The sequence below is a fragment of the Boleophthalmus pectinirostris genome, unplaced genomic scaffold, assembly GCF_026225935.1.
Source record: "Boleophthalmus pectinirostris isolate CB_2022bp ecotype Guang Dong unplaced genomic scaffold, ASM2622593v1 HiC_scaffold_1, whole genome shotgun sequence".
Lineage (NCBI taxonomy): Eukaryota > Metazoa > Chordata > Actinopteri > Gobiiformes > Gobiidae > Boleophthalmus > Boleophthalmus pectinirostris.
The window spans coordinates 17,138,979-17,149,362 of record NW_026570970.1 but is presented as its reverse complement, the minus strand read 5'-3'; the positions used below and the strand labels follow the sequence as shown (position 1 = coordinate 17,149,362).

Genomic DNA, 10,384 nt, shown 5'->3' with positions numbered 1-10,384 from the left:
ACAAATCATTGCACAGGACATGTTTATGGACAAATAAAAGAGATGCCTATGAGTTTTGCTGGGTTTGGACTAATTTATTGCAGTTTACCACTAAGTATTTTCTTGTTATTTTGTCAACAACATTAAAATCTAAAGAGTGTTAACACAACTTTTGTCTATTTTTACTATGTAAAATGTATTGCTTTTAAGGTGCCTAGTTTCCAAGTGGCATCCTCTTCAAAGAGAATTATTCATTCAGAAAAGTATCTTGACCTGTGTTTAGTTTTAGAAGAATGTTTAATAATTCATGATTTTACCATTTTAGCCGAACCGAGAGTTGGTAATGTGTGCTCTAATGATGACCATGGCCCATTTTACTTGCTGCAAAGAAGAATGTTCATTTTTAGCATAATAAGAATTTGCTGCAAGTTGCTTTCAAAGAAAGAAGGAGCTCTATAAATACAGATATTGAGAGCAGTCTTCAATAAGATAAAGTGGTACTAAATGTCTTTAAATTAGCATCAAGATGTGAATGTTAAGTTAAATACATTTTTGATTAGACTTATTCACATGCATGATAAATTATCATGTCTGTTGCGTGTGATTAAAGGGAAGTGGTGCTAGTTAATAATACACATATGCACCTGTTACTTTCACACAAACTTCCAACATCATAAACCTCAACATCAGTTTTACAATGCTTTGAGTACTACATGAAGACAGGACCATAACTTTTGTTCAATGATTTTGTGAAAATGTTCCCCCAGCTGGTAAGTAAAGATCATTATTGTAATAAGATTGTTAAGTGTTAATTGATGTAACCAATGCCATTAATTACACTAATTACCATTTTAAAATCTGAACACACTTTTTGAATTTATTATTCTTCTTGATAGATTATTTCCATTGTAGATTCTCAGTGAAGGCATCAAAACAGTAAACAAAGTAAACAAAATCTTAAAATAGCTTGTTTTACATTTTAAAATATATATATTATATAAATATATAAAGTTACTCTTTATTTTGAAACCTGCTTTCAACTGTTGGCATTTCTCGACCTTAACATGGCACAACTGTGAAGTGAAAACCATTTTAGGAAGGTTTTTAGCCCTGTCAACAAAGCAAAGGGTGGCTAATTTGAGGATTTTAAGATATATACATATATATATATATATATATATATATATATATATATATATATATATATATAGTGTGTGTGTGTGTGTGTGTGTGTGTGTGTGTATATATATATATATATATATATATATATATATATATATATATATATATACACACACACACACACACACACATATATATATATATATATACTTGAGTATTTGTTGATTTCTTTATGTATTTTTTTTTCTTTCTACATAATTCCATATATTTGGCATCATATATTTTCTTTCTTCTGTATATAAAATATATAATATATTCCATATATAAATTGTAGAAAGTAGTAAACATTGCAACACATAAAAATAACATTGAATGAGAAGGTGTGTCCAGACTTTTGACTGGTAGAGTAATGTAATTACTGCTTTAGATATTTCCATGTTATCTAAATCATGGCATTTTGCTCACTGCTTTTGAATAGATCCACGTGGCGGTGCTGGGTCTGTGGTTTTCCTTCCCTATGGTGACCGCTCGGATTGTGTATCCAAAGATGTTGCCATGTAATGTCACAGAGCGTGGCAACAGCAGCGAGGTGACTGTAGACTGCACAGAGACAAATCTCCAGGTCATCCCACCGGGCATACCACAAGAGACCACCAACCTGACCCTCACCATAAACCATATCCACCATTTAAACTCCTCCTCCTTTCAAGGACTAGACAACCTGACGGAGATAGACTTCAGGTGCAACTGTGTGCCTGTCAAAATCGGCCCCAAGGATAACATTTGCATTAAAAGTGTGGAAATAGCAGATCACACCTTTTTAGGCCTTGGGAATCTCAAAGCGTTGTATCTTGACGGCAATCAGCTCTATGAGATACCAAAACACCTGCCACCAAATCTGTTGTTGCTCAGCCTGGAAGTAAACCACATATATAGCATTTATAGAGAAAATCTTACCGGCCTCACAAATGTCGAGACTCTGTATCTTGGTCAAAATTGCTACTTTCGAAACCCATGTAACAATTCGTATTACATAGAGGATGGAGCATTTTTACAACTTAACAATTTAATGCTTTTATCTGTGAAGTCAAATAATTTATCCTATATACCACACAATTTGCCCACTAATCTGAAAGAACTGTACCTTTATAACAATAACATAAGAGAAGTCACAGAAGAAGATTTCAAAAACTTGACCAATCTGGAGATACTAGATATTAGCGGCAACTGTCCTCGCTGTTACAATGCCCCTTTTCCTTGCACGCCCTGCCCAAATAACTCCCCTCTAAAAATACACCCTAATGCGTTCAAAATGCAGACAAAACTTACAGCCCTGCGTCTCCATAGCAACTCTTTGACAGAAGTTCTCAAGGATTGGTTTAGAAGTACAACGAAGCTCAGAGTTCTAGATCTTTCATCAAACTTTTTATCCAAGGCTGTGGGAACTTTTGACTTTCCCATTGTTCTTGGCAAACTGGAAGAACTGGACCTTTCGTTTAACTATGAACTGCAGAGATATCCTCAGACTCTGAATCTGAGCCAACACTTCTCACGACTGAAATCTTTAAGAGTTCTCCGAATGAGAGGTTTTGTTTTCCAGCAGCTAATAAAGGAGAGCATTGCACCTTTAAAATCTTTACAAAATTTAGAAGTTGTTGATTTAGGAACAAACTTTATTAAAACTACAAATCTTAGCATCCTTATGGAATTACAAAGTTTTAAAATAATCAATTTGGCTGATAATAAAATCTCGACTTCCTCTGATGAACAGGGGACTCTGGGTTTATCAGCATCTGAGTTAGAAAGGTGGTCTCCTATGTCGTCTGGGGTGGAGTACGATAGCATGGATGTAAGAGAAATTCACTATTTCAGGTTTGACGAGTACGCACGTAGCTGCAAACACAAAGACAAAGAACTAGGAACGGTCACCTCTCTAGTGAACAAAAGGTGCAGTAAGTTTGGAAAGAGTCTGGACGTGTCTAGAAACAACATTTTCTTTTTGAGTCCTCGCTTTTTAAATCTTGAGGACCTGAGGTGCCTTAATTTGTCCAGTAACCTAATGAGCCAAAGTCTGAATGGCTCCGAATTCTCCAATCTCCCAAATTTACAATACCTCGACTTTTCCTCAAACCGCCTAGACCTGCTGTATTCAACTGCCTTCAAAGAGCTAGAAAACCTGGTGATTTTAGATATAAGTAATAACAACCATTACTTTGAATCAGAAGGCCTAACGCACATGCTCAATTTTACCAAACACCTCAAGAATTTGACCACACTGCTAATGAACAACAACCAGATCTCTACTTCCACTAACACTGAGTTAGAAAGTGAATCGCTGGAGAGGTTAGAGTTCAGGAATAACCGTTTGGACATTATGTGGAGGGACGGTGACACCAGATATGTTAATTATTTTAGTAAACTATTCAATCTGAAAATCCTTGACATCTCTAAGAACAACTTACACTCCCTCCCTCCTGAGCTGTTTGCCGGCCTGCCAAGCAAATTGTCAGAACTGTACTTGAAAGGCAATGGGCTCACATACTTTAACTGGACGAAGCTACAACATCTGCGTTCTTTGCAGGTTTTAGATCTGAGTGGGAACAGCTTAAGTACTGTGCCAGATGTGCTGTCAAACTGCAGCAACTCTCTTGTACGGCTAATTTTACACAAGAACAAAATAGTGACACTGTCAGTAGATTTTCTCAAAGATGCTTTCAATTTAAAATATCTGGATCTTAGTTTTAATTTGATTGAGTATGCTGAGGTATCCAGTTTTCCAGATAATGTTGTAAAAAATATGGATATGCTGCTTTTGCACAATAATAGCTTTAAATGTACTTGCAGTGCCACCCCTTTTATTAAATGGCTCAACGATACAATGGTAACGATTCCCAAACTGGGTACAGATGTAGCCTGTGTTTTTCCAGAGGCACAAAAAGGCAATTTGGTTTTATCAGTGAACTTGTCAGCCTGCCAGCACAGTTACCTGTCCATTGTCCTCTACACTCTGATGACTTCCTTCATTCTGTGCTGCATCACCCTCCCTATATCCAGTCATCTCTTCCTATGGGACGTGTGGTACATCTACCACTTTTTAAGGGCAAAGCTCAAAGGCTACAAGCGCCTCACCTCCCCGTCTTCTGTTTATGATGCTTTTGTGATATATGATAAAGAAGACGCCGCCGTGATCGAGTGGGTCACCAAGGAGATGTGCGTTCAGCTGGAGAGGCGTGGGGATCGCAGGCTCACACTGTGCCTGGAGGAGAGAGACTGGATACCTGGATGTCCACTCATTGATAACCTGTCCCAGAGCATCCACAAGAGCAAGAGGACAGTGTTTATTCTCACTAACAAATATATAAAAAGTGGGAACTTCAAAACAGCTTTCTACATAGCAAATCAAAGGCTTATGGATGAAAAAGATGATGTTATTATACTGATCTTCTTGGAGAAAGTGGTGTGTAATTCGAAATACTTGAGACTGAGGAAGAGACTGTTTAGTAAATCTGTGCTAGACTGGCCCACTAATCCTCAGGCCCAGCCATACTTCTGGTTTTGTCTTAGAAACGTGCTGGCTACAGAAAGTCACAAGCAATACAACAACCTTTTTAAAGAGACTTTGTAATTCATTATGCATAAACATAAAACGGTTCTTTTTTGTTAAGTAGGCTTGACTTACTGTTAAAAAACCCCAAAAAGCTGTAAAAATACATTTTGAGACTCAAAATGTGTATTTCTTTGTAAAAGTATGGAGACTTGGGGAATTTTTGTTGTAATATGATAAGATTTGAGCTGTAGATGGTTGAAAAAGTAACTTATGTGACAAATTATTGGTTCACTCTGCTACTTGTCTGTCACAGTTCAGGCCTTTTGAATGATACTGTCTATGAAATCGTTTATCGCAGTATATCTGTAGCAATATATCGTGCTTCATAATTTGTTATCAGGCCTAATGTTAAGAAACTCTTTCAAATAAATACAACTCATGTTTTCCATTCTATAGTGAAATTTATTACTTCTGGGCTGTGGAGGAATTTGAAACTGACAGCTAAAGCTTGTCAATAAAATGTGGAAGTGAAACAATCTGACTTCTTTATATTCACACACCACTTCCACTTCTTCAACTGTGTACCAGTGTGGCAGCTAGACACAACTTCACTTGGTGATGGACACTGATGCCATGTAATAATGGTAAGCTTTATCATTTTTATTTTGAAATCTACTTTTAACAGACCACTCAACAGAAATATTAATGAAGAATATTTAAAATGTATGTTGTTAGTTTCATTTAGTGATAACATTGTAAGTACGAATACTTGCTAATACTATGATACTGTTGAATGAATCCAAAACTAATTATTAAATTTAACCGTGTAACTGTGACTCTTAACAGATTATAAAATAGTTTAACTTAATGGTTACCGCCCCCTGGTGGATATATTTAAAATATTATGCCTCTTGTCCATTTACAGGCAGTCATTATATGGTTCTACTTATTGATGAGTCTGGAAGTTGGATGTGACTGCTATGAAAACCAGACCTGTAAAACCATCCGCATGCCACGTAAATTTCCCTGTGATGTAACCGAGTGTGGATCGAATGTCACGTTTGATTGTTCAATGAGGCATCTGAAGAACATCTCTGACATTTCAGACAGCATATTTACGAATACAACTGAGCTGAATTTGACAGAAAATGTAATTCCAAATATTCCTCAAAATGCATTCTCAAAGCTGTTAAATCTCATTGTGCTGGATCTCAGATGGGTCAACGGAAATGAAGAGGTGAACATTGATAATAAAGCATTCAAGAAGCTGAGTAAACTTCAAGTCCTGAAACTAAATGGCATTCACCTCCACAATATTCCATCACACTTGCCAGTCAGTTTGCAAATCCTTGAGCTCAGTGAAAATCACATTGTTCATCTGGACAAACAGCAACTCTCTGCCATGGAAAATATCACAAAACTATGGTTACCCAGAAACTGCTTCAGCGAAAATCCATGTGACACTTCTTTCACAATCAAAGACAACACTTTTGAATATACGGCTAAGTTGGAGCATTTAGATCTGGCCTTCAATAATTTAACCCGTGTTCCTAAAAATCTACCCAGCTCTCTTTTGAAATTAGACTTGGAGACAAACCGCATAGAGTATATCTCTAAGAACGATTTTCAAGGACTACATAATTTAACGCACCTAATGATCCAAGGAAACTGCCCAAGGTGCTCGAATGCTCCGTATTCTTGTGTTCCTTGCAAAAACACTTCTCTTTTAATTCATCCTCGTGCTTTTGGTGATCTTACAAATCTGACCACACTTAACATGGGAGGAAACTCTCTTAAGTATTTGAGCCCTTCTTGGTTTTTAAACATGCCAAATCTCAAAAAGCTTCTGCTACCATTTAATCTCCTATTCAAAGCAGTTACTGGGAAACAACTATGGTTAAGATGTCTTCCAAAACTAGAAGTACTAGATCTCTCATTTAATTATGAATTGAAGATTTATCCTCGAACACTGGATCTCTCTGAGGATTTTATCCATCTCAAGTCACTTGTTACTCTGCATTTGGAAGCTATGGTTTTTAAATACATTTCTCTTAAAAGCCTCAACCCTTTATATCAACTCAAAAACCTCTCCTCCTTAAACTTGGCAACAAACTTTATAATTCAAATTGAAGATGATGTTTTCAGCAAATTTCCACCACTGAAACTGATATTACTTTCTGAAAACAGGCTGTATCCAATTACTGTGGAGAATACATCACATCCAAAAACACAATATGATCAAAAGCACAACAGCATTTCCATTTCACCTCTCACTAGAAGAATTCCAGACTATAAGGTTCATAGGCATATCAAAGAGGAATGCTATAATGCCGGAAATGCTCTTATTTTAAGCAGAAACAATTTTTTCTTTATTTCTGATTATCAGTTCAAAGGTTATAAAGACATTGCATGTTTGAACCTCTCACATAATGGATTTTCTGTGGCACTTAATGGTACTGAATTCTCCAAATTGCCCAATCTGACCTACCTGGATTTGTCTTTCAATAAAATTGATCTGGCTTATAACTGGGCATTCAAAGACCTGCCAAAACTAGAAGTACTAGATATTAGCTACAATGCGCATTACTTTGAAGCAGTTGGAATAACACATAATTTGAACTTCACACTAAACCTGCCAGTTTTGCGAGTTTTAAATATGAGTTACAACAACCTTAATGCATTAACCACAAAAGAGATGTATAGTGAATCCTTATCAGAACTTCAGTTTCAACAAAATAATCTTGGGGAACTTTGGAGAGACAAAGCCTATTATAATATTTTCACTCATCTGTCTAATTTGAGCATATTGGACATATCATACAATGACATTGCACAGATTCCTCATAAAATTTTAAAAAAACTGCCTCAAAACCTTACCCACCTAATCATCAGCCACAATTCACTTTCACATTTTGAATGGAACATGCTTAAATCTTTTCACAGACTTCAAGTTCTAAACCTAAGTCACAATTGTTTGTCTATGTTGACATTCAGATCCGAAAATGCTACTTCACTGAAAGTGCTAGACTTGAGCCACAATCAAATTATGAAACTGAATGAGCAGATTTTATCAGCTAGGGGTAACCTTAGTACTCTTTTTCTGAACTACAACAGGTTAACTGTCATCAACCAATCATCGTTTGATTCTGATCGACAAAGTGAGATAACTTTGTACATTGATAATAACCCTTTTCAATGCACCTGTGATTCATTCGATTTTATTCTGTGGTTGGAAAATAGTACTGTAAAAATACCCCGACTGACAACTGATGTGAAGTGTGACACGCCAAGGATGCCAGAACAACCGCTTCTAATCAACTTTGACATTCAGCAATGTGGTAATGAGGCTTTTACTTACTATATTATCACAAGCTCTTTTATTTTTGTTTTCATGTTTGTGACCATGGCTGCCCATCTGTTCTACTGGGATGCATTCTACATTTTCTACCTTTTAAAAGCTAAACTCAAGGGATACAGCTCTCTGCACTCACCTCAAAGTGTGTATGATGCCTTTGTAGCTTATGACGCCACAGACCCATATGTGTCTGAGTGGGTGATGGAGAAACTTGTGGTGAAACTGGAGGAGGAGGGAGAGAATCCTCTGTGTCTGGAGGAGCGGGATTGGTTTCCAGGGACACCTCTTCTGGATAACCTAAGTCATAGCATCAGAAATAGTCGGAAAACGCTCTTTGTTTTAACAGCGGACTATGTGAAGACTGGGATGTTCAAGATGGCCATGTACCTTGCTCACCAAAGACTTCTGGATGAGAATATTGATGTTATTTTGGTTTTGATGCTAGAACCAGTGTTGCAACATTCCCCTTTCCTACGCCTGAGGAAAAGGCTGTGTGACAAAAGTGTAATGGTATGGCCCAAAACTACAGCGGCCCAGTCCTGGTTTTGGCAGAACCTGAAAAACATAATCAACGTGGACAATGAGTTCCTGTACAACAAAACATACATTCACTATTTCACCAGCAGATAGAGTGTTTGGAGAATTACAGAACATTTGTACACAGAAATAGGATGGCATATTTTTACACCGCTTAACTGTTTGTTTTGTTTTGTTTAGTTTTTTTGCTTTTTTTGAAATTCTTATAGCTTACTTTATGCATAACTTAAAAATTGTATTTGTTCCAATAAAGTAATGTATAAAATCAATGTGTGACTTTAATATTGTCCGCAATTTAAATCACAGAAGTCTACAAAAGAGCAGTTGAAGTCTTACTTATAAATTATCACTGTACTACTACTACTACTACTACTACTACTACTACTACTACTACTACTACTACTACTACTACTAATAATAATAATAATAATAATAATAATAATAATAATAATATATGTTATATATTAGGCACCTTTCTGATCACTTAAGATCGTCTTACAACAACATAAGCAAGTTAATTAAATACTATTAAAACCTACAGTTAAAAGCATACAGTTAAAGTGGGACAGTATTTGAATTGATTGATTGTATTTGTGTACTCTATATAACACTATTATTATGTGTACTAGTATTTTTACCACTCAGTTTTGTTTGTGTTGTAGATAAACCCGCTATTTTGTTTGGCCACATGGTGTCGCTGTTACATCATGGAATAGGTCTATGTTGGCTGCAGTCTGACACTCATCGACTGCACAGTATATAGTCTATATATCTCTACATTCAATGCTGGCACCCGCTTATTGTAGAAAGAAAGAAAGAAAATGGGTTTGTTAATTTGTGTTTTCACCAGTGTAATGTATGTTCGTGAATTTTGTAAAGCGTGTTAAAGAAAAATCAAACGCATTTAGGACGTTCTCTTCCTGCATCGGGGCGTGTATCCCAGGTCATTTGCATACAGCATACTATTTAATGGCTGGAGGCGACAGGAAACTTCACTCTGCAGCCTGGTCTTCGAGTGATTCTTTCGTGTCTGAGTGGTCCTCGTCTGGTAAGTTTATGCATGGAGATTTTTAAGTTTTATCACATTTTGCCCCGTGTTTTTTCTAAAAGGAATTCAGATGCATGAGCACGTAAAGCATGTTGTATTTTGTGGTTTAAACACTGCTGCAGGTAGGGCTAATTAGACTCATCATTTTAACGTGTGAGCTGTGCAACGCCTGCAGCCATTAAGTTCCTCAGTTTTGCACATTTACACCAGGCTACCAATTTCCCCAAACTAGACCGCTCAAAGTTTACGGACGCAGTTCTCCAAGTTTTCTCGTTCAAAATGTCCAAATTTTGCGTTTCTTTTTAGAACTCGTGAAAACATGGGCGACAAACCAGACCTCAGTGGGGTGGAGAAGTTCGACAAGTCGACCCTGAAGAAGACCGAAACAAAAGAGAAGAACACACTCCCAACCAGTGAAAGTAAGTTTTTGTTATTTTAATTGCATAACTATATCTAGTGTAATTTAATTGTCCTTTTTGAAGATGTAAATAATAAACTGCGTATCTCTTGCAGCAATCCAGCAGGAAAAGGAACAAGGCGGTTCTGACTAAACATTCCACCATGTTCCATCGAGCTGCAGTACGTCCATCACCTGCTGTACACCTCCTGCCCTCATCTGCTCTACAGAAATGGAAGTCTGGCTTGGACTTGTTTTGTGGTGCAGGATTATTGCCTCAAACACTTCGAGGACCTACGCTCAATGAGATGTAGCACACTGGGCACAAAGTTATTTTTGCAAGCGTTTGTGGGAATGCACATGTTGTATATGCAAATAAATATGTAGAAGTAAACCAGT

General features: G+C 36.8%; 3 protein-coding genes across 5 annotated transcripts; all 3 read left to right on the top strand.

Moving 5' to 3' along the window:
• The first annotated feature begins 625 nt into the window (after positions 1-625).
• tlr7 (toll-like receptor 7) lies at positions 626-5,098 on the top strand. Its single transcript, XM_020939129.2, has 2 exons — positions 626-749; positions 1,580-5,098. The coding sequence occupies exons 1-2, from the start codon at positions 735-737 to the stop codon at positions 4,724-4,726; spliced, it is 3,162 nt and encodes a 1,053-aa protein (XP_020794788.2). The 5' UTR covers positions 626-734; the 3' UTR covers positions 4,727-5,098.
• Positions 5,099-5,232: 134 nt separating this feature from the next.
• On the top strand, positions 5,233-8,726 carry LOC110173146 (toll-like receptor 7). Of its 3 annotated transcripts, XM_055153541.1 has the most exons (3): positions 5,233-5,292; positions 5,574-7,806; positions 7,889-8,019. In XM_055153541.1, the coding sequence occupies exons 1-3, from the start codon at positions 5,290-5,292 to the stop codon at positions 7,894-7,896; spliced, it is 2,244 nt and encodes a 747-aa protein (XP_055009516.1). In that variant the 5' UTR covers positions 5,233-5,289; the 3' UTR covers positions 7,897-8,019. The 3 variants fall into 3 exon arrangements, with proteins under 3 accessions (XP_055009516.1, XP_020794786.2, XP_055009518.1); XM_020939127.2 differs by having other exon boundaries at positions 5,574-8,724; XM_055153543.1 differs by lacking the exon at positions 5,233-5,292 and having other exon boundaries at positions 7,752-7,806; positions 7,889-8,726.
• Positions 8,727-9,436: 710 nt separating this feature from the next.
• tmsb4x (thymosin beta 4 X-linked) lies at positions 9,437-10,382 on the top strand. The gene is made up of 3 exons (XM_055153585.1): positions 9,437-9,588; positions 9,895-10,007; positions 10,102-10,382. Exons 2-3 carry the CDS (start codon positions 9,908-9,910, stop codon positions 10,137-10,139), a joined length of 138 nt encoding a protein of 45 aa, XP_055009560.1. The 5' UTR covers positions 9,437-9,588; positions 9,895-9,907; the 3' UTR covers positions 10,140-10,382.
• The last annotated feature ends 2 nt before the right edge of the window (positions 10,383-10,384 follow it).

What these genes read in the sequence shown, in the direction of transcription:
- tmsb4x (XM_055153585.1), top strand. Translation starts at nt 9,908, where the DNA reads ATGGGCGACAAACCAGACCTCAGTGGGGTGGAGAAGTTCGACAAGTCG. An exon ending in CACACTCCCAACCAGTGAAA is followed by an intron (nt 10,008 to 10,101) that starts GTAAGTTTTTGT and finishes TATCTCTTGCAG; the next exon opens with CAATCCAGCAGGAAAAGGAA.